Genomic DNA, 23,825 nt, shown 5'->3' with positions numbered 1-23,825 from the left:
TGTGTTACATTACTGCCGTCAACAATCCGCTTTCGTTATTGCGGAAAGAGCTGAGCTGTAAATCGCTTGTAGAAGAAATGCGTCGTAGACTAGATAATTTTGACATTACATTTCATTACATTACATTCAGCTACCTTCCTTTCATTGTATTTATTGCTTAAATATAATTTAAATACAGAGAATTATTTACATCAGATTCTCCGGAACCGTGGTTCCACTGACAATTTTTTAACAATACACGCTGCTTCACAAATCTCTGTCAATACATTGTTTGTAGAGCTATCTTATATATTATTGGTAATAAATGTTTCAACAGTTGGCGAAATGCACAAATAGTTGTGTGGACAACATGGCTGTTAGCTGTTTGAGTTCTGATATGTGGAAAAGTTGGGAACGGCAAGGGAAGACTGAATTGTAAGATATTATAACATTTGTTCCATTTTCTTACAGTAATTTTTGCTTTTGTGAGTGAATATATTTTCCATCTCGTGGTTATGTTGTGGTACAAAAGGTTGGTTTGCCTGTGTAGTACGAGGCTGTTTTTGATTCCGGTATCAAATGGGCAATATTTGTTGAGATTTACTGTTATATTTCTGATACATGTAACTTGTAGCACACAATAAATTGAATGTAATAAATATTTTGTATGTCTGTTGTGTTATAAGTTTACTTGTGTTTCTTGTACTCATACAGAAGACCGATGTTATACATAAACAAAACATACATTTTTAATGCCACCACAAGAGAGCAATTGTATATTCTTATTACTTGTCTTCTTTTTTGTGCGTCACTCCTGTGTTCCATTTCAGTAAAATATTTAAAAATTGTTCTTTTACAGCATCAAGGCATGCAAGCAATTTGTGAAAAGTGATGAGAATGTTAGCCCTGTTTTGACAAAGAATGGAAAAAATGCAGGTATGTTCTTATGTGTCTATATTATATGAATGTTACATTTATCTGTCCACATGTTTTATCTCTGAAACTAGTGAATGAGTTTCCCAATTAACCCTTTGCATTGGAAAGAGACTCAAGATTTAAGATGGTCTTTATGCTGGGCAACATCAAGGCAGGCTCATGAACAGTTGATATAGCCTAGGCTTAGTATATTCACTTGTCTCCAGTGGATGATAGGCTAGTCTTAGTATGTGTTCTTTGCACGATGTGCATGAAATGAATGCATGTAAGGCTGATCATGTTTCTGTCCACATGATTCAATGAAAGTACTGCTGGACAGGTTTGGATAAAATTTGGTATGGACATTGTGCCATTTGAATATTCCCTAGAATTGTGCTTTTCAATTTTCTAGGTCAGTAATACCAACATGGCAGATGAACAGTCTTGTTGGGTGGTGTCAACACTGGTACTACTTGCATTAGGGTCATACAATGATAAATGGTTATATATTTTCAGAAAATACAAAACTTTTATAAATACATATAATGTAAAATGATAACATGGCAGCATAACAACTTGTTTGTTTGACCAGGTTTCAATCCCATGATCCCATGTGTACAAGTCCAGTATGCTACCACAGAGAGCTAACATATATCTATTGATATACAGTTCTACAGGAAGACTGCATGATTAGTATAATAATTGTTCTTTGGAATAATTTTAGTTTGGTGCCTTCAGAATTAAGAATGTTCAAAGAATGTGTGTGTGTGTTTATTTTGGTACAGTTTTATTTTCTGAAGATTTAGGTCACTCTGTTGTGGTTGTGGTGGTCATATATATCTGTGTGTGTGTGTGTGTGTGTGTGTGTGTGTGTGTGTGTGTGTGTGTATATATATATATATATATATATATATATATATAAATAAATCAAACTAACTCCTGTTTTGTCTTAAGATTGACAGCAGAATTTACTTTTAAAGTAATCATAGTTGCTGCAGTCTCACAGTAACTCCATGGGGCAGACAGTCCTTGAGAAGGTACTAATATACTAAGCTGGTCAGGAAACTCCCTGCTTTTTATGAACATCAAAGATTAATTAATGTTTACAGGAGGCTGCCACTAGTCACTATTCTGAGCCAGATGAATCCAATCCACATTCCCAAACCCTTGCGTATTGCAGATTTTAAATGGCCATTCAAGGCCAAGCAGGTAGTTGTTTAAATTCCAACACAAGTTGTTCAATTTGGCATAGGGTCCACAATAAAAGTTGTAGTGACATATTTCACTTTAAACTTAATTGATTTTCTCAAAATCAGCCCATTGTACAGAAATGTTGTTTATGTTTTAAAGTAAAGATCCTACTGTTATCAACATCTGTTGGAAATGTATTTGAATATTTAACAAAATGCAAGTATAATAGTGTTGCTTCTGTTCAGTGTGATATCTTTAGCTGGATTGGCTTTGTGGCACAAAGTTGTATGTGCAATAAATGAACATAATGGTAATGGTATATGCTAAAGAATAAGAAATTGTTGTAACTGATCCATTTCTTTTGATTGCCTCTTGTCAGGAGTCTACAATTTAGTAATGGATTTGTGTTTCATTGCAGGACTCACAAGAGCAGTTTATGAATTAATATGGCATGGTATCAAAGGGCCATTGAGGCGAGAAGCAACTGCAACCACTCTAGGTGAAATTGTGGTAAGTATTTGTATTCTGTGATTTTTGTAGTATTTACTCTTTGTCACTTCTGTTCAACTTTGTCAGTCATCTAGAAAATCTTGTCTCATTCTGTTTGTAGATTGAGTCTGACAATTTACAGTTAAAATATAATAAATGTAATTGTGTGGTATTCACTCAGGTAAATGGATGTAAAAGTGTGTTCTCTATCAAACTCAGTCTGATGCAATAAAAATTACATATAAGTGTAATGGAGGCTGCAACTGATAGTTATAAAGTTTTAACAAAATAAATTAAAGCTATTAACATGTCATGTTGAAATAAATGAGCCTCGAAAGGTAGATTCTTTTTTGCCATTGATTTGTGGCTACATTTCTTACAAGACTTCTGTGGCCATCAGTAAAATGTTTATGAGCTGTAGATGTTGAACACATTTTTCTATTATCAGGTTTGTTTGGTATTGAAATTTCATATTGTGAGCTGAAGTAAAGTACCATATTTTTCTAAAATATGTTAAATTTGAATAATGTGTATGTTGTTTTAGAATTTAAATTTTACAGAGCTAATGGAATCAAAAAACAGCCATTGCACTTCTATAATTCATCTCCTCATTATGAAATGGAAACTGATGACATTAAGGAATTGTTGGACTGTTTTTAATAACTCAAGTGGTTTTTACTTGTTTCCATTGTGTTAATTTATAATGAAATTGTCAAACTTTACCAGGACTCAGAATCTGTAACTCTAAAAATTCCTTGTGGATACCAGTTACCAGTTGAATGAATGTATGTAGACTTAGGTTTTAATTTAACTAAATATTGCTGTAATATTTAAGTAAATTTTTCCCCAACATCCTGTCATTTTTCTATTCCAGAATCTACACAGTGATATGCCATCTATAATATTGGATGTTGTCAGTGTGATTGATGCAGAAACATCATGTGCAGAGAATAATGGCGATGAGAGGCAAAGATTTTGCTTCATTGTGAAAGAAACTGAGAAGGTCAGCAGAATATTAAAATTTTTAGGATGTGCAGTTTGTGAATCATATCTCTTATGGATTGGCATAAAAGTTTAATTTTTTCAACTGTTAATGACTGGATGCCCATATTTTTTTAATTTTAATTGATAGCTGTAAATAATTGTACTGTTTCTTTTATTCTAGTTTCTGTCTGACAAGTTACTGAAGGAACGTTTGGAGATTGATACTCTCCAGGATGTTGGTACATTAAAGAATAGAAATTTTTACACTAAGTTTATCAAAGTGAAGACAAAGCTATAGTGAGTATTATAAAAATAGTTGTACCCTTTTACAATTGGTAATATCAATATAGTCTTCATATTTCTAGTTTTTGTGTTTTCTCCTGTAGATGCTTTCATTATAACATGTGAGGTAGTTTTTTTACTTGTTAATTGATTTGGCTATTTATTTCAGTTACAAACAACGCAAATTTAACCTGTTCAGGGAGGAAAGTGAAGGTTATGCCAAACTTATTACGGAGTTAAATCAGGAAGTGTCAGGAAATGTGACACCTACTAATATTTTGGAAGTAATTAAGTCATTGATAGGTAAGTTTGATTCCTATGACCAGATAATATTCTTTTGTATTCATTAATTTTGAGGCTAACTGAAGTTTTTCCTATTATGGGATAAACTTTCATAGTTGTTCTTGTTTCTTGACTGGACAAGGTTTATCAGAGGTGTGTGTGAAAGGGCTCCAAGTTCTTATTAAAAATTGTGATTCTTAGTTGATTGTATTTAAAAGGCCTTTGGGCAAGGTGTTTGTACCATACAGGGATTTTACATAGCATATATTTTACTATTTACTCTTTATTCATTGTTCCCATGAAACTGGGATTGGAATGTCCTAGCTTATTAAATGCACAACCAAATAAATATATTTAAACATATATTTACATATTAGGATGGACATCCCCTGTTTAACATAGTGTGATGTTTTGAAAATGACAATTATGAAAGCCAGAAAGAAATACTGATATGATGGAGGGTCTTGTTGAATAGAAATGGACACCAAAGATTAAATATGTTCATAATAGCAAAATTTCTCTTGTAATGTAGCAAATTCAGTATTTTCCATTTTATATTTGAAATACAATTTTTTTTCCAGGATGTTTTAATCTGGATCCAAATCGAGTTCTAGATATTATCTTGGAATCATTTGAATGCCGTCGTGATCATCACCATTTCTTTATTCCATTGCTGCGTTCCTATATGTGTGATCCAAAGATTTTGTGTGAAGTGTTGGGTTTCAAATACTGTTTCTACCAGAACAATGCAGAAGAAACAACACCCAAGTCCCTGTACTTTGTAACTGCTCTTATGCTACAGCATAATATAATTGCTCTTGATGATATTTATTCTTGGGTATGTATCATGATGATTTTGGTAAATAGATTAGGTGAACTATTAATATCATTTTTATATTTGTAAAAAGTGAATGAAATTAAATTAAATGAATGCTTAATAGGAGAATGCTATCCACCTTCATATTATATTTAAACTACCCCACAAGTTTTAATTGAATTTTTTATTTGGGAGTCTTTGAAACAACAAGTTAGGAAATACATTACACAGAATGAAGAATATGGGAAGAAACTGTGAAAAATGTGTCAGGAAGAAGAATAAGTCTGAATTTTATGTTGGCCTGAATTGATGTCGTATTCTTTATATGAATCTGGATTACAACTTTTGTGTTGGAAAGAGTAGTTCATTATGTAAAACAGCGTTGTCCAACTTTTTATTCCCTTGGGCCATGAATAGCTGGCCACCTTACTCATTATCCTCAGCTGATGTTTGAATGTAACGTTGGATGTGTTTAAAAGGTTAATGCATAATTACGTATATGTGTTGCTTCAGCCACTGTAATCTGTGACATAACACTTATATCATACCAGAGTATGAGATCTAAATTCCCATACTATAGGCCTGCTTGTTGATCTTTAACAGTTTACCAGTACTACCGAGAGACACAGCCTGCTGGACTGTGCAGAATAACTGGCATCCAGCCAGTGAAGGTTGAACATATTCTTTACTTTAATATGTCTTAAGAGATGACTGAGTGGGATTGCACATGCATGATTAACAAACAATACAATAGAATCAGGATTACTAAATTCTTGGACTTTGTCCATTGTCTAGTATTCCGAAGAACACGTTTCGGAAACTGGATCTTTTTCCATCCTTGGGTGAAAAGGGAGGGGCTTATACTCACTTGGGTCCGTTAGAAAGATCTAACCTCAGTCATTGGACCTTGTCAGTAATTTGGAGTGTAACACATGATCATCAGATCCTTTTAAAATGCAAAAGAAGTTACCACTTTATCTTCACCTCTCATTTATTCATTATGCTTAAATAAATGTGCAATTCTTAGAATTTTTAATAGGTCTGTGTACATTACTTTAAGTATTGAAAATTATGCCATTGTGAGCTGTCGTTTGCTTATGTTTTATGTAATATTACCATGTAAATGGTAATAAAAAAGAACAATGTTTCTTTGAAACCCTTTTTTTAATCCTTTGTTTTGCTTTCTTGTACCGTAGTTGACTCCTGATGACAAAGTCATTCACAAAGAATGGGAGAAGGATATGAAAGAAGCTAAGGAATATGTCAGAAAACTCGGCATTATCTGTTTGAAGGACAAAGATAAGGAGGAACCAGTAGAAGAGAAGGAGAATGTACAGGAAAAGGTAATTGTATCATGGGAGATTAATATTTTCAGTATTTCTGTGTGTCATTGATACATCATACTGAATGTACAATTTAAGGTATTTGCAGTCTTAGATGAAGTGAATTCTGGGATCATGGGTTGGAATGCTGCATATAGTATGGATGTTTTTGTGCAGTTTTGGTCACTACTGATCATTCCACTTATCTGGTAATGTACACCTCTAATAATTTGCTGTTTTATCATGGACCATATTCATGCAGTTAAATATGATCAATGTATGTGATTCCTAGAATTCAGTGTTCCCAGAAAATATTTGGGAAATGTGCTGTGAGAATTGTCATTGTTATATTATCTTTAATGTCAGTTGTTTTTTCAGTATTAAATATTACAACACATCAGGAAAGTACTTTGCACTTTCATCTTTAGGATAGATGTTGGCAAGCTTTGAACCTCACAGAATTACAGTTATTTTTAAGTTTTCTTTTCAATGCAGTATGCAGCGAATCAGAAGTTTGGTCTTTGTGAAGCATTACTGAAGGTTGGAGATTGGAATCATGCCAAGCAGCTTACAAAACGGTTGCCAGAACATTGCGTATTGGATCAGCCACCTGTGGCACGTGCTTTATGCGAGTTGCTGCATTCAGTTATGGAACCAGTGTATAGAAAGTAGGTGGATCAAATACACATTTCTTACAAATTGAGACATTGGCATCCTGTGAAGGTCACTTTTATCTGATAACTTATATCATATATTGTTGATTTACTTAAAAGATTTGGTTGGATTATGTCTCAGTATGAAATCTTATTCTGAATTTCTTAGTTGTTCACACAGTCAAATAATATATTGACCATCCTAGTTCCTCTATTTCTGTTTTCAGTATCCTTTTTTAAATTGTGGCTCTATCTAGTACATTTAATTGTTTTGTAAATTGTCCTCTAACTTTGTGGTTTGCACTTTTTATCATATCGCTTTATACATTAATTGTACAAAGTGCATAAAATGTACTCATTATAGGGAATTCATATCCATCTTCATGTTTCTTGTCTAAAACTACTACTAGATGCTGATGTGTTATTGAATTTCACATCAATTCATGTTATTGACAGACTTTGTCCTTCTCCAGGAATTGTGGCCTGGCAGAGAAGATTGTGGGGCGTCCTGTACCTCTGCTTGACAGTCCACTGGCACCGCAGCCAGCACGTAGTTTTGTGGAGTTGAGGGAGTCTGTAATACCAATGCTACTAGCCCTAGGACCTTCCATGCATTATGACCCAGTGCTTATGTACAAGGTTATTCGACTAGCAAAGGCTGCACTTACCCAGGTACTTACATGTAGTGTTCAGAAGCATGTTTTATTATAAAATGGTCCATACTTTTTGAGTAACATTATTTTTCCCACATGGAAGTTGACATAATTGGAGACCTGCTAATAAAATTTGAAATTTAAATGTGTATTGTTCATTCAGATCAAATATATTGATATTATGTCTGACAAGTGGCATATAACAAAAGCCTGTAATTGAATTAATTGTATAATTTAATGTAGAAGATTAAAAATTTAAAGGAAAGTACCAAGCATTTATCTTAAATGCTTCTGAAAACTTTTTGTTAACCCTTTATAAGGCTTTCATTCATTAATGTGCCATTTATTTTTCTTATCATTAGGGATGTGGTGAAAACCAGCAGGCAATCCCAGAGGGAGAAAATAATTTATACTATGATATTATTACACTTTTGGATGAAGTCATACTTCCCTCCCTCTCATACATGGACTGTAACTGCTGTATAGCTGAAGAGGTGTGGAACGTCATCAAACTGTATCCTTACCAGTGCAGGTTAGTTTAACAAGTTTAAGATTGTCTTGATTGATAGTAAGCAGTTCTATAAAATGTCAGTATAAATTCAAACAAAATGCTGAATCACTACATTTAACTGGATGGAGTGATAAACAATGCCTGCAGGGGCAGAAAATATATATTTAATTTTTGAATTGAAATTAAAAAAAAATGAAATTCTGCTCAGAGTTCAAAAGACAATTATAAATTCAGTAACTTTTGGTATGGCACTGGAATGGTTAGCTTATTACATGTGCAGCTGACTAGTCAGTGTACATTACCATCGGCAATTGACGCAGCAAGTTACTTTCTTATAAGTGAATAAAATGTGAAATTTAAAATTAGTAATAGATCAAATAGTGCCAAACATGTCATTCCTCATTTCATGCACTCTTTGTATCATTGAAAGATTTATTATATATCTTACGATATCTGGTGACTGCTACCTTTATGCTGTATGATGATTATTTGCGTACATTTTACCTTAGGGGTGTTTTTCTCACACCTTGTGTGAATTTGGTTTCTGGGTTCATAAATTCACAAAACTTTTTATGAAATGCTTAGTGCAACACATAGGTACATGGATTGTTGTATAATAAGCTGTAGGTTGTGAGACTAGCTTATTAAATTTCTTTGGAGAACTCTTCTGAATGTGTGACATTGTCAAAGAAAACATTCTAAAGTACTGACTGCAATTATGTTTCCAATACATATTTTTCATGACAGAGGATGTTAATAAATGTAAATATTCAGACTTTGAGGATATTATAAAAATTTTAATTTTCAGTCCTCATTTAAATTTGTTCTTTGATTTAAGGTACTGTTTGTACAGCCGTTGGAAGAATGAAACTTATCAACAGCATGCAAAATTGTTGCGGAAACGAGGTGAAGCACTGAAGAAGATCAAGTCTATTATGAAGAGAGTTAGCAAGGAGAATATTAAACCTGTTGGGAGGCTCATAGGAAAACTAACACATTGCTCACCCGGATTCCTCTTTGACTATGTATGTTGGCATTTAGAATTTTACATTTAATATATTACTAGGTAAGTGTGGATCTTTACATCACTCTCCCATATGCCTTCATACAGACGTTATGTTCCTTCAAAATGTTTGGTAGATACCTACAATTCCACACAGCGTTCAACCCAGAAGACCAACATTGACATGATCACTGCTGTGGGAACATCACTCATGTAATTTGTTTTGTTTGTTATATCTCCAGGTTCTAGTTCAGATCCAGATCTATGACAACCTCATTAATCCAGTCGTTGATTCGTTAAAATACCTGACAAGTTTGTCATACGATGTACTGGGCTACTGTCTCATTGAGTCCTTAGCATCGGCAGATCGTGATCGTTTCAAACACGATGGAACATCAATCTCTTTGTGGCTACAAAGCCTTGCCTCTTTCTGTGGTGCCATTTTCAAGAAGTACAACATTGAACTTACAGGATTGTTGCAATATGTTGCCAACCAACTGAAGGCACAGAAGAGGTATGAACAGTAATTTACTTACGAACTATGTCTGCTTTATAAAAGAGAGAAAGGTCAAGAATATGAGCAGACTTAAATTGAAGTGATTAGCATGTACAGATGCTTGGTTTTGTCCAAAATTGATATAAAATGAACAGATTTGAAGCAATTTAATTTCTCTCTTCTTCTTCTGTTTCTTGACCGTTACTTCGGTCTTCTGGTGCCTAATATTTTCTTCCATTCTTCTCTATTTTCCCATCCTTCCGGATGTAGTTTCCACTCTATCATGGTTCTTATAATTCTGTTGTTCCATCCTGGTCTCAGTCTCCCTCTCTTCCTTCTCTCTTTTGGTTGCCATTTCATAGTCTTCTTTGGTAACCTTTCCTCCATCCTTTGCACGTGTCCGTACCAAATCAGTTGTCTTTTCTCTATCTCCTCAATTATATCTCGATCCATCCTCATGATTTCTCTAATCCTTTCGTTTCTCACTCTCTCTCTCTTCTGGAAATTCCAGCCGCTTTTCTTAGGAAATCCATTTCCATTATTCTCAATTTATTTTGTTGTTCCGAGAGTTGCCAAATTTCTGCTCCATAAAGAACCACGCTTTGTATCATCGTTTTATATATTCTCTTTTTCGTTCTTTTTGTGATATTTTTGTCCCATAATATTGGGTTGAGGGCTCCTATGAGTCTCCTTCCTTGTTTTATTCTTTCCTCTGTTTCAGTTTCATACATCCCTTGGTCTCCTATCATCGCTCCTAGATATTTAATCTTTTCTGTCCTCTTTATTATTTCTCCCGTTTCCATTATCAGTGCGTCATTAGTATTTCCTAAATTCCAATACATTGTCTTATCTAGATTTAAAGTTAATCCCCAACTTAATTTCTGAAACATTTAAAAACTTTTATGAACTTCAGTGGCATGGTAAGATGTTACTTGGTGTGATTGTTTTTTTATGTGGAGTGTCTCTTGTTTCTTATCTGAAGAGTAGCACCAGGTTGCTGCAGTATAGACTCGGTAATCTTCTTGTGATAACACATTGAGTACCAGTTACAAGAATTCTATATTTTTTTTATTTTATCAGCCGGGCTTCATGTTTTCTCCCCCGTACTCATACAAGCATGCTATAGGAAGTTTGTTAAATATTTGCACATGTTTTTTTAAAATCTTTCAAGGGAATTTTTTAGTAAATTATTGTTGGATAACTGGAGCTGAAAACATTACTTACCTTAAATATAATTGTTTAAATGATTTTTATGGAATTGTGTTGGTTTTTGATTTCCAGTTTGGACCTTCTGATTTTGAAGGAGATTGTTCAGAAGATGGCTGGCATTGAAGCAGCAGAGGAAATGACACCAGAACAGCTAGAAGCAATGGCTGGTGGTGAACTGTTGAAAGGAGAGGTATGTTGGTTTTCAGATTAAGAACTCGGGTTTTTATACACGAAGTTCTGAACTATAAGTTTATGCCTTAAATTCTACATAAATACATGAAATCAACTGTGAACTTAATGCCAGTTCGTACAAGTTTTTAGCAGATGTTGAACGTGTTGCCTTCTGTATGAGTATGTTTGCTGTATATAATGGGGCTTTATAGTGCATACTGTGTCCTGTTGTCTTTTATTTCAAGTGGCTTGTTCAGTGCCCTTTTAAGAAAAAGCTATTTACATGGCACTTGAAATTTCCAAGGTAAAAGAAGCTGGTATCTCTAAACTTTAATGGAACAATTATATTTGAACATTTTGCTGTTTGGATGTGGTGTACATGTGAGCAGAATTGCATGACTTGAAGGTACTAATGTGTTGGAATTTTCAGGCCGGATACTTTAGCCAGGTGCGGAACACAAAAAAGTCATCACAGAGATTAAAAGAAGCACTGTCAGAGCAAAATTTGGCTGTGGCTTTGTGTCTTCTCATGGCCCAGCAGAGATACTGTGTTGTGTACAAGGAAACAGACAAGAGTCATTTAAAACTTGTTGGTAAACTGTATGATCAGGTATGAAGACTTTCTTTTGCTGAGTTACTTTTACCTCATAAAGTACATCTTGAAGGAATGTGTGTAAGTTTTAATGATAAATACAATTAAATTATTTCTATGCTAAGGTACATGGGTTAGAAACAAAACAAATAATCTTGTTTGTATTGAATGAAAGATTTTTGCTGGGAACTAAACAATTATAAAATGCTGCATGTATTAATATCCGTGTTTTATTGTGACTTTTTGGATGCTAGATAATTGATATTTTTATCTTAATGGTGAATTGAGATGACATTTGTTGAACCCTGTGTTGGTAAGAACAAATTTTTACTTTATTCAGTCTTTACTTTCTAAGGTCCTTCCAAGGTTGTTATTAATAACTGATTTCTTCCATTGTGTAGTGTGGATGTACATTGGTCCTCAGAGAAACATAAATGGGGATTTAATTTTGCATCATAGAATTAAGCTCCGAGTAGGAATCTTGAATTAGGTGGAAGAGAAATGTGTGGAAAATAAATTTATGTGATGATAATTTTGTTACTGCATTATTTGCATAGTTTGCAAAAGTTGTTGCTGATATTGAGCTGGTGGGCCAACAACAGATGATGTAGAGACCTTCTTGAATGTCATGAGTTTCACTGTGTTTCCTTATTTCCTTCTTCTCATTTTTTAACATTATTTTTGCACAATTTCTATGCTGTATGACTTCCTTTGCTCATATGGCTGAGTATATTTGTGCTACATAAAATAGCAAGCTGTAACTACCACTCTTGAAATGTACTCAGTTGTGGCTTTAATACTTGCATACACTAGAATTCACATATTGTTTACCATAGTCTGTTTCATCAGAATCATAAACACTCACTTCAGCATGGTGTGTTTCATATTATTGTAGGATTTCAGGATGATTCCACTTTGTTTTGGTTCATTCTGTAGTGCAAATATTATAGTTTGTTGTAGTGGTGTTATCTGGTAAACTCTGAAAGTGAGGAAGTTTAAAATTTAGATTTTAGAGATTGCTCCTGAAGACATGAAAGTTGTTTTGCCATATTTATCCAAATACTGTGCACCCTCCAACAAGACACATTATCATTTTTGTAACATCAGGAAAAGATTATTATTTTAATGAAACATACCAACGATTAAAAAGTGATCAATCTTATTAATGTTCCAGCCTATAAAAATTTCACAAGTGCACTTGATAGCTAATAAAACAGCATAACATAAAAAATTAATGACAATGCAATAGTATACTTATATTACTGTTATGCTTCACTACTGTTAGGATTGCCATCTGAATTATTTCAACATTGTCACTGTCTCACAGTGCATTTTTGGTACTTTTGAAATGTTAACATCCTTCTTTATATGCATTAGGTGAATTTTTGTAATAATTCAACAAAAAAGCTGGTGCACAAGCCAAAGAGATGAAAAAGCAGGATTACACAAGGTCTTATGGTTATAAACACATTTTGTAAAATATGCATGTAAATTTGAAATGCTTGCAGCAGACCTATAAACATTGATTGAGAAATGCTGCCTTACTTCAGGCAGCGAGAAACTAATATTCAACCTTGACATATTTTTTTTCTCTCTCTCTAGTGCCAAGATACATTGGTTCAGTTTGGTACATTCCTGGGTTCTACATTGTCAATGGAAGAATATGTGACAAAGTTGCCTACCATCCACAGTATGCTGGCAGACTATCACATCCATGCTGATGTTGCTTTTTTCTTGGCACGGCCCATGTTCACACATGCTATTAATGTGAGTGCTATTAAATTATTATGTTTTTCAACATTGTCACTGCTGTGGACAGAATGATTCTATCATGAATGAGGAAGATGCCTTCTCATTTGAAATGGTCAGAGAGAAGAGAATTAGAGGAATGGAACAATAGGTAAAAACTTAAAAATATTTGAAAAGTGGTTACATATGTACTGCAGTGTTATGCCATTTGATCTTATGAGACATACTTGACATTTTTGTGCAAGGAGTTAATAGATCTGTGAGTGTTTCCAGCAGAAAATGTTTAACCAGAAATATTAAGAAAACATGTATTTTATCTTCTCCTACTTTTAAAAAGAAAATAATCTTTACCTTCATAATTTCATATCTTGACATAAGTTGGTATTATTGTTAAAATATAGGAAGACTAATACAGTGTTATGTTTTTTACTTATTTATTTATATATTTTTTAACATTGCCACATAATGCTATATTCATGGAAAGCATTTATCAGTATGTTAGTAAATTATAACAAAGAACTGACTTTATGAATATGATGTTACATGCTTGTGCATGGTTGATAGAGGAATGCTGGGTAATGATGCTTGAGTATGCAGCAGTAAAGAAAAAGCTGTCCCTGTGTATAAACTCTGCCTTGTATACATAGGAGCAGAAGGTAAAGCTCAGTGCATTCTTGACCATGGTTCTAGATGGAGGTAAGTGGTCACTTCACCTTTTTGTCTTGGGCCCCAGTACCCATTGTATTAGGGGCTAAATTGACCATAGAGCCTGTTGACAATTTCATGGGAAAGAATCCTGCCCTTGACAGGAATCAAATAACAGTCTTATAGACCATTGCCAGTCATTTAGATGACTGAGCTGTCCCAGTTCTCAGTAAGTTTCAAAGTGGTGCCTGGTTGGGTTCTTCATTCTACATTAACTTGGATGTAAGCAATTTTTCTGTGTTCTGTAAAATAATTATGAACACAAAGTGGAGTCCTGCATTGTTCAAATAATTACTGTACTCATATATTTTGTAGACAGTAGATATTGTTTGGAATGAATGGTGGAAGACGATAGACTATTCATATTTAACTGACCACGGTTCTGTTATATACTTTCAGCTGAAGTATGATGCATTGCGCAAGGCTGATCCAAACTGCAAGAAATTATCTCCTTCAGCAAAACACCAGAAGTACTGTGAGGCTGCTGGTGAAGTTATGAGCCCTATAGTTGCTTCTGTTCGGCCATTGCATCCTCCTAAGGTGTGGGAAGACATCTCTCCCCAGTTCCTGGTGACTTTCTGGTCTCTAACAATGTATGATCTGTTTGTTCCTAATGATTGTTATCAGCGAGAAATCAACAAGATCAAACAACTCTCCCTTCAAGTAATGGACTCCAAAGACATGGTAAGATTCATTTTTGTTATGAATATGTTGTTTTTAGTTGTTGTGGCAGTGCTCTGGACTTACATTTAGGATGTGCGCTGTTTGACTATCAATGTCAGCTGTGTTGCTTGGTTACACTGACTGGGTTCTTTATAGTATTTCTTCAGTCTTAGGATGGTGCCTTGAATGTACAACTGCCCCCTTCCAAGCCCTTAAATACTTCCCTTTCATGATCATCTTTCCATCTTGCATGATACTATACAATCTCTTCAGTTTTAGGAGCATTGTTATATAGTCCAATAATCAGTCATTTAGTTCTGTTGCTCCTGTGCTTTGTATTCTACCTCCATTTCCCATCTGATCAGATTGATGAATGGATCTGATTCCATGTGAAAGACAGCTTCTGTGTTAGCTTGCAGTAAAGTTTTTATGACTGTTGAGGCAGCAGTGTCATTTTAACATTGTGTCGTGTGCACTGCAGTATCCCTTCTCCTTCACTCTTGCCATCCCAACAAACTGTATGTTGTGTAATGGAACTGATGTCCAAGGAAGTCAGCTGGCTTCTTCTTCTTCTTCTTTCAAACAAGGTTTAGGCCCATCAGGTCTGTTCTGAAGTTGCACAAACTGTTCAAACGATGTCAGTGAAGTCAACTTAATTGTGTCTCAAAACAAAATGCTTACATCATTCAAGCACCAGTTCTATGCTTATCCTCATCATTGTGTTTTTTGTTAATGTTTACTTCATGATCTTCAATACACATTGTTCTCCTTCTCTGCCTTTTTCTGAATGACTGCAGGTGATAACTAATAATAACGCACATGCTCAAGTGTCAAGTATTCATAATTCACAATTGGTTCATCAGAATACAGTAAAGGCAAGAGCATTATTAAAAAAATGGGAGTTAGTGAATGATAGTGTTCTGCACTGTGTGATTTATGCTTTTAATACAGAAGCATATAGTAAAACTCCATTTCTTGTTTCTGCATTTTCTTAGAATGTAGAGAAACATTTAAACAAGTGCAAAAGAAGTAAAGATTTCATATATATTTAATGTCATTTTGTATCAAAAAGTTAAGGCAACAGTTGTCTTATATAAATAAATATCAAGGCAGCTACTGAATTTGTGATACTACTGAATATTTTGGTATACAGAGGCCATCCCACTTGTCAAGAGATTGTGGGGCAAATTAAGAGACTTGTTTTCTTTTTCAGGCTGCCAGCAAGGGCAAGAAGGAACAAGAGAGATATACAGCACTCATGGAGAAACTTCAGGAAGAAAAGAAGAAACAGCATGAACATGTTGAGAAAGTTATGGCCAGGTTAAAACAGGTATTGTTTTAAGATAGCTGTCTAAACTGGTTTACCAACTTCACTCCACATGTCAGTCTTACATTACATTGTGTGTACATTAATTATCATTCAACTTGTTAGCTTGGAACTGTCTATCCTGGTTAAGTGTTTGCAGCTAACTGTGCATAATAATTATCTTAGTTGGTATACTGTGTGGTTGATATAGCATTACCTACAAACAAACCGTAAACATTGTTGCATTATTAATTACAGGAAAAGGATTCTTGGTTCTTGTCACGATCAGCCAAATCAGCAAAGAATGAGACCATCACACAATTCCTGCAACTCTGCCTATTCCCAAGATGTATTTTCACAGCTACAGATGCTGTGTACTGTGCTAAGTTTGTGCACACTATTCACAGTCTTAAGACTGCCAACTTCTCCACTTTGCTGTGCTATGACAGAGTGAGTATCATTATACTTTTATCTTAAAAATAGAACAAGTAGTGCCAGATATTGATCTATGCATAATACATCTTCTACAAGTATTACATGTGGATTTTGTAACTGAGAGGTAATACAGCAGTTTCCTTTGCTGATATATTCTTGGAGGCATATTGTATCTATCTGCTCCTTGTCGTGGTGGTGTGGCTTGAGTACCTCAGTGACCCCAAGAGCTATGCTGGCGGTAGCATAGCTACTGGTAGGGCCTCCCTAGCCAAATTAGTCAAGAGGGAGAGGTCAGACTAAGACAGGTACCCTGGTCCTCCTGGTTGGGGGTTGTTCGCAAGGCTAACAACCTTGCACCGTAAAAAGGAAGATGTTTCAAAACCTCAATCAAAGCCTCGGACAGAATGGACCTAACAATAGGACTGAATGGAAGAGGAGAATTGAGGAGGCCATGGACCGAATACGGACTGGAGAGCCATAGAAGAAGAAGATTGTATTCATATCCAGTGCGGATGTTTACATTTGTCAGTCTCAGGACTCGGGTTGTGACAAAATCAAAACCAGAAGGAATACATGGCCATCATGGTGGTTGTGAACCCACACTGTGTTCATCGGTTTCCAAGTAAGGAAAATGCCTTGGATTAGAATGGGTTCTTGCTGCACAATGAATCCTCCTCCTGATTTTGGTTCAAATTAACCACTTTTTTCAAAATATATTTGTGGTTCATGTTCTGCTAAATTCATCTCCTGCCTACAGCAAACTTTAGTGACAGTTTCAATAAAATCAAAGCAGTCGGTGATTCAGCCATGGTTCCCAGTAAAGGTTCCAGCAGAAACAACTGTCATTACTGCTGTCAAACATAAATACCTTGAATTAAACTTCAATGTTCTTGAACCACCTCTCCCATTTAAAGACTTAATTTTTAGAACTCAGTCTAGTGAGCATGCTTATGTTCTGGAAAGCCTTGATGTTTGAACTCATAAGCCGATCTGAAGAACTAATGAAATAGCTGCAAATGTTTCTCACTATGTATATATCTTAATGCAGTAAATGGTAATTTATTGTGCAAGCTGAACATCATACACGGTTCAGCTTGTTAGGAGTGATAACTTACTTATCTCCCAGGCAATATGGGTTCAGTTCAGTTGCAAGGACAGAGTTTATTGAAATTTGTATTCTTTTGCAGCTTTTCTGTGATATCACATATTCAGTAACATCGTGCACTGAAAATGAGGCTAATCGCTATGGTAGGTTTCTCTGTGCCATGCTGGAGACTGTTATGAGGTGGCATTCTGAGAAAGCTACTTTTGAGAAGGTTAGTAATGCAAATTAATATTTTCTTTTTAGTTATGATGTAGTCTAAGGTGTTGAAACTTATGTAATTACAATTCTAAATATACATCTTTTTATTTATGTTGAATTGTTTCTTTCATCACAAGTATTGATTACATGAATGCTTCTCTCTTCTGTGCCATGTTCCTTCCTTTTGTGTCCAATAATGTACCACCCATTAATCCTTCTGTGGTGTCCCTCATTAGAATCCTTGTAACCTAACCTAACCAAAAATTCTTTTGCCCTTCCCTGGATCTGTCCCTGGATGTTTTTTAACCAGTTTTGTTTCATCATATGGCCATGTGTAAGCTGTTTCAGCTTGTTTATTTTAATTTAATATACTCTTCAAAATGTTTTCTTTAAGTTTTTGTTTTCCCATCTGTGCTCATCATTAATCCTGACTTATAATATATAGTTGGTCATAGCTTTTTCATTGTCTGTTCTGTTATAATAAGTTTTCATATAATTTCTTTGACCAAATGTTCCAGTTGAGTATTTAGAATTCTTGCTACATGTTCCTGTTGAGGCATTGGTGATTTTCTTCGGTCCCTACTGATAAATTCTGGGTTGATAACATTAAAACAGATCACATCTGCTTCCACATCCTTCCCAATGTATCATTTAGTCATTCTATTCAACTCTATAATCTGTACATTTGAGAAAGTGCTATTAAGTAAACCACAAAAAAGATATAAATTTGAGAGACAAATTTACCTGTTAAATTCAGTTTGAGGTTTGCTGTTTGTAATTGTTTTACAACTTCTTGCTATTGTGCTCCATATCTTACAATTACAAACTTTTTTTCTTGTTACAGGAATGTTCAAACTATCCAGGGTTTGTAACCAAGTTTCGTGTAAGCAACCAGTTTTCGGAGGCAAATGACCATGTTGGATATGAAAACTACCGCCATGTTTGTCATAAGTGGCATTACAAAATCACCAAAGCTATGGTTGTCTGCCTTGACTCTAAGGATTATGTCCAGATTCGGAATTCACTTATCATCCTCATTAAGATTCTTCCACACTTCCCAGTGCTTGCCAAACTGAGTCAGATTATTGAGCGAAAGATTGAGAAGGTAAACTGCTTTTGAAGATATTAATTTATAAGAGCATTCCAAATTTTTAATTCACCCTTGCACCAAAAAAGACACATTCCATGAAAAACTATTATAGTTTTCTGCAGCCTAAGTTTTGTTGAGCACACTTCCATATTCAGAAAATTGACCAATTTTTGTAATTACCAGAAACAGCTCAAGCTCTGTATTCACAAGAAACATATATATGTCTTCTCACTGTGTGAACAAGTTGCCATCCATATTAGATGCCACAGGCTGTAAATACAATTTTTCATAATTGTGGTTATATTATCTGCGTACATTGTCTGTGCTGTCAGTACAATCAGTGTACTGTTGAATCAGGTCTATGGCCTCCTTACAGTACAACTGAAAATTTCTGTGCAAAAAGATTACTCTAGAATGAGAATCATTTTGTCTGTATTGCAGTGAAATGCTTACAAGATTCTTCTTGGGGACAACATATTTGGACACGGCTTATGACAACTTTAAATTGTCGAAATTAAACATGATTGTAATTTTCTTGGAACCTTGTAAATTTAACAGTAAATAAAAGAAAACCTCTGGTCAGGATACACTAAATTAGGATTAGTGTCAGAATTATAAGACTAGCTTCTGAAGAATGTTACAGATAATAAGTGATGTGCAGTTTGGCAGTGATATAATTGTTTTGCTTTATCATGTCGCTATTTGTGTTACAAAAAATGGCATCCTAATTACCACATTACATACATATGTCTCTTTGGCTTTAATACTTACACTTCCATAAATGTAAGAAATTAAAATAAATTGAAAGGTATGGTGTCTTGAGGCATTTGCTGACTTCCCACAGGTAAGTTAAAATGACCTGTTATTAGTATTATGTGTATTAATTGTGTGATTAATTGAATCTTAAAAATATCCTTTGATGTAAGTTTTAGGTTGTGGGCATGAATTGTGTTAAGTGGCTAGTGGAATTTGTTTGTATTTTTGAGCCCTGCCTAATGTTGTCTATCTGTGAGGTAATATCTATAAGATACTGTGGGGAAAGAAGGGACACAGGAGAAAGAAGGAGAGGGTGGAGAAGAATGGAGACAGACACCTTTGTTAGATAACCTGCCCTGGTAGATATGCCATTGGATGGTGATGATATATTTTTATATTTTATTAACTGGAATTATAGTTTTGTCATCTGTTGATCTCAGGCTGCCTTCCAATTATTAGATGTTCAATTTATATTAAAATGTAAAAACAGTTTTGAAGTTTATACATATGTGTATTTCAGGTTCGTGAGGAGGAGAAAAATCAGAGACAAGATTTATTTATCCTTGCTACAAGTTACAGTGGTCAGCTAAAGGCAAAATCAGCTTCCATGATCCGTGAAACTGATTTCCATCAAGTTGGTGATAAGGTAACTTTGTTTCTGGTTTTGCTATCAAAAAAGGATCAAAATAGTTCACTTACCAGCTATGTGGGTGGTTGGTCCCTCACTTTGGCAAGCTTTTGTTGCCTGGATATGATCTCTCTTTCTTTCCCAGCACTGTTGGCTACTTTTCTGTGCAGTGTTGTTACACTTTGCATTTACCTTAATTAAATTTGCTTCAGCCATCATAGCTTTCTTTTCCATCATGCAAAAAATAGGAGGGGAGAAACAGGAAATGCATATGACACTTTGGCGGAGTAATTTCAAGGAGACCATCCTGACAACTAAGATGGAGGATAATATTTAAATAGCTTAGGGAGAGATGTGATGATGTGAATGAATGTTGGTGTTGATGGAGATCCACTGGATTTTTCTTTTGTTTATAGCCTTCAAAATCTCAAGACTGTGGATCAGTAAAACAGGAACTGAACAACCCAGCAGCAACTGTTGCCACAAAGCAAGTGAATGGAGAAATTAAGCAAGAGAAGGATCGCTCAGTAGAGAAAACAAAGGATGCAGGAGCCGTTCGAGAGAGTAATAAGGAAAGAAGTGAGCGAAAAAGTGCTGGCCGTCAACAGCAGCAACAGACAACAATTACAGGAGAGATGTCTGGTGGCAAATTGAGCAGTGCATCCAAGTCCGGTATCATAAATGCAACGAGTACATCTGAAGGCAAACGTGAAGCCTTGTCAGGGTATGTTTCAGTAGTAACAGTAATAGTAGTAGTAATCATTATTTTTATTGTCAGGGCTTGGCAAATTATGCCAAGTTCTATTCGAGCCTGACATGATTCTCATTGTTCTACTGCTAAGAATTTATTAATTTCAGCTTTCAGTATCCAGAAAAGTGAAGAATTTATAAGACATTGTTAGATGTCAGTCAGTGAAAGCAATTGGTGTCAATGTCAGAACTGTTAAAAACAAAAATTCCATTAAATTAATTCTTTTCTTGCAAGTGGGCATCCTTGTTTTTCAAGCCCTGATCATTGTCATGACCCTTATAAAACAAACTTTTTCATCTTTTGTGAGGCTTTCCTAAGTGTCTCATACTGTGGTTTGAAATTTTATTTATGCCCCCCCCCCCCCCCCCCCCCCCCCCCAAGAATCCTATTTGAACATCTAACTGTTTTCTTCTGTCAGATTCATCAGTTATGGTTACGACAATGTAACAAGTTTTGCCATGTGTTAGGAATATAAAACAGGTATTGGTGAAATCTCGTCGGAAAAGATGTCATCTTATATCTGATCCATAGGAAAAGAAGAATGTTATTCATTTTACAGTCAGTTTAAAAATGTTTTGACAGAGATAAACATTAGTTATGTGATACATACCATGGGTTTGATATCAGAATGAGCAGTGTAAAAATTTGTAATAGTGTTGCTCCAGTGCTTTTTGCCTGTTGCCTGTATTGATAGTGGCTTCTAATGTTGTGTTAGTAGTGTTGTTTGCCAGCCATATGTCTGTTGTGAGCTCAAAGTAAGCAATTTCTTTGAATACAAGTGTCATCATGACAAACATTAATATTTGATATTCATTTCAGATCAATTAAAGAGAAATCTGAAAAAGAAAAGAACAAAGAGAAAGATTATGAGCTGAAAGAAAAGTTGTCAAAGAAGGAAGAAAGGAGGGAGGAAGGAGAACGGGAGAAACGCTCCAAAGAGAAAAAAGAGGATAAAGCTGCCCAAAGAGAGGAGAGGGCATTACAAAGAGAAGAAAGGGCTTACCGAGTAAGAATACTTTTACTAAAAGATTAACACACAAATAGTTTTTATTTGAGTCAGTTGTTTCAAGCATGGTTACATTGCAGGATGACCGTTACCTGGAGATGCCAAACCCAAGCCTGAAGGAAGAACAGGTGTTGCAGCAGCGTTTTGGTGGCGGTGGAAGTGGTGAGAGGTACTATGGTGGTAGCAGTAGTGGGGGTATTGAGCGTAGTAGCCACTACTACCCACGTGAACCAACACATGATGACCGGGACAGAGACCTTAGCAGCCTCTCCAATAGCAGTTCGGGTTCGGGCCACAGGCGCAGCCAAGAGCCGCCCGAGGTCGACAGAGGTATGTGTAGTTCATGTTCAGTTCCCATTGATTTTTATTCTCTTGTACTCCTTCCAAAAGTGTCATGATATACTGGAACTCCTGTGATATTTGAGATTTCCATTTTAGGGAAAAGAATTCAGCTTGACATTCTATCATCACAAGAGTTTTATAATTAAAACAACAATTGAAATTGACTGTCTGCCTGTACCTTTTGTTCAGATATCCCAGTTCTCCATATCATCATCATCTAGTTTCACATAACACCACCTATTTTATTACATGAAGCTTTCAAACCTCCATGCTTTCACTGCCATGAACTCATCTGCATTTTGTATGGTTTAATATTGTATACTTAGGTCTTCAGCCGACACTGGAGTGGTTATGTTTGTCATTTTCTGCTCTCCATGGAACTGGAGGAGCATGCTGGTTTTATTGTAAGATATTCAGCACTTATTGTCCACCTATAACATAACAAGCTGTAAGAAACTAAGTGTATTTCTAGTACTTCTGTAAATGCAAACTTGGTTGCATTGTTACAGATGTGAAACGCAGAAAGCTGGAAGGCGGTTCGTCCACGAAGGTTAGTATCCAAGTCTCCTAGCATCGCTGGCAGGGGGAGACAGCTTGCAGCTTGCAGGCAGGCTGGAAGGTTTTCTGGGTTACAGACGTGAGATACAAGGTCCCTGCTTCGCTGAACGGCTACATGGAACCCATTCCGTCTCCCACACCAACCAACCAACTGTGTGTGCATCTGTCCATGTGCAAGCCAGAACGCAGCTCACGTGCCCATTGCTGCCAACTAGTTTGGCCTGCCTGGTGTCTGGTCACATGTGTATTGTTTCTTCTTGGGAATCTATCCACTCTGTCATTTTTCCCAGTGGCTAGTGGGGTGGAAGATGTAGAAGGTTATAAATATTGGAATGAAAGGTTGTGTTCATTATTGTTTAGACTTTGGGTTCCAGGAGAAGATCTCATTTTCAACAATGCCATCTTACAGAACATTTTTAGGTTATTTTCCAAAAATAGTTTTGAATTTTATTGCCCAGTGAATGTTCTTAATGGGTATAAAGGACCATTTTTCCATACGAATGTACTCGGCTTCATTTCTTGAAGGATCGGCAATTCTGGTTTTGGGATAGAAAGAGAAGAAGGGAAAGCAGTTTTTAATTATGAATAGTATACATATTACATAGTATCAAAGCTGCTGGTGCCAAATTTCCTTGCCCTTAATTATATTGGCAATTAAATTTGAGTGATATTTAGTAAATAGAGTATTGCCATGTCCCTGTGACACATATTCGATGTGAAAGAACAGAAACATGAAGAGTACGGATATGAATAGAAGAATTCTTGAGAGAAGATACTTTTCAACATATAACACACCTGAAACAATTCATAATTGCTCAGCTGTATATAGTTTTGAAGACTGCTGTGACCGTCTCCAAGTTGAAAATATATGATATATTACTAAAAATTACAGAAATATTATAGTTGTAAAACATTTGTTGTTTAATTCAGTGTATGTTGTTGATCACTGTTCCTCAAGATATTGTGTCAGAAGACACCTATGAA

At 35.3% G+C, this 23,825-nt stretch overlaps 1 protein-coding gene across 2 annotated transcripts in view; it reads left to right on the top strand.

Moving 5' to 3' along the window:
• Window positions 1–291: 291 nt before the first annotated feature.
• Window positions 292–23,825, top strand: part of tho2 (THO complex subunit 2-like protein) — a 33,928-nt gene continuing 10,394 nt past the window's right edge. For both annotated transcript variants that reach the window (XR_002544540.2, XM_022073177.2), the window contains exons 1-26: window positions 292–414; window positions 839–915; window positions 2,504–2,595; window positions 3,449–3,577; window positions 3,740–3,855; window positions 4,010–4,143; window positions 4,704–4,960; window positions 6,136–6,282; window positions 6,757–6,929; window positions 7,388–7,586; window positions 7,930–8,099; window positions 8,917–9,103; window positions 9,324–9,595; window positions 10,859–10,976; window positions 11,388–11,567; window positions 13,152–13,316; window positions 14,403–14,687; window positions 15,880–15,996; window positions 16,231–16,422; window positions 17,595–17,723; window positions 18,555–18,815; window positions 20,077–20,202; window positions 20,601–20,908; window positions 21,755–21,941; window positions 22,022–22,271; window positions 22,793–22,833. Coding sequence is in view for 1 of the 2 variants with exons in the window: in XM_022073177.2 (XP_021928869.1) it covers window positions 305–414; window positions 839–915; window positions 2,504–2,595; window positions 3,449–3,577; window positions 3,740–3,855; window positions 4,010–4,143; window positions 4,704–4,960; window positions 6,136–6,282; window positions 6,757–6,929; window positions 7,388–7,586; window positions 7,930–8,099; window positions 8,917–9,103; window positions 9,324–9,595; window positions 10,859–10,976; window positions 11,388–11,567; window positions 13,152–13,316; window positions 14,403–14,687; window positions 15,880–15,996; window positions 16,231–16,422; window positions 17,595–17,723; window positions 18,555–18,815; window positions 20,077–20,202; window positions 20,601–20,908; window positions 21,755–21,941; window positions 22,022–22,271; window positions 22,793–22,833 (4,422 nt within the window). In the remaining variant the exon portion in view is untranslated. The remainder of the gene's footprint in view (window positions 415–838; window positions 916–2,503; window positions 2,596–3,448; window positions 3,578–3,739; window positions 3,856–4,009; window positions 4,144–4,703; window positions 4,961–6,135; window positions 6,283–6,756; window positions 6,930–7,387; window positions 7,587–7,929; window positions 8,100–8,916; window positions 9,104–9,323; window positions 9,596–10,858; window positions 10,977–11,387; window positions 11,568–13,151; window positions 13,317–14,402; window positions 14,688–15,879; window positions 15,997–16,230; window positions 16,423–17,594; window positions 17,724–18,554; window positions 18,816–20,076; window positions 20,203–20,600; window positions 20,909–21,754; window positions 21,942–22,021; window positions 22,272–22,792; window positions 22,834–23,825) is intronic.

Source organism: Zootermopsis nevadensis, unplaced genomic scaffold (assembly GCF_977971745.1).
Source record: "Zootermopsis nevadensis isolate Lab colony 2312 unplaced genomic scaffold, Znev_1.0 Znev_ptg000022l, whole genome shotgun sequence".
Lineage (NCBI taxonomy): Eukaryota > Metazoa > Arthropoda > Insecta > Blattodea > Termopsidae > Zootermopsis > Zootermopsis nevadensis.
The sequence above is the reverse complement of the archived record's forward strand: the minus strand, read 5'-3'. Positions and strand labels throughout refer to the sequence as shown.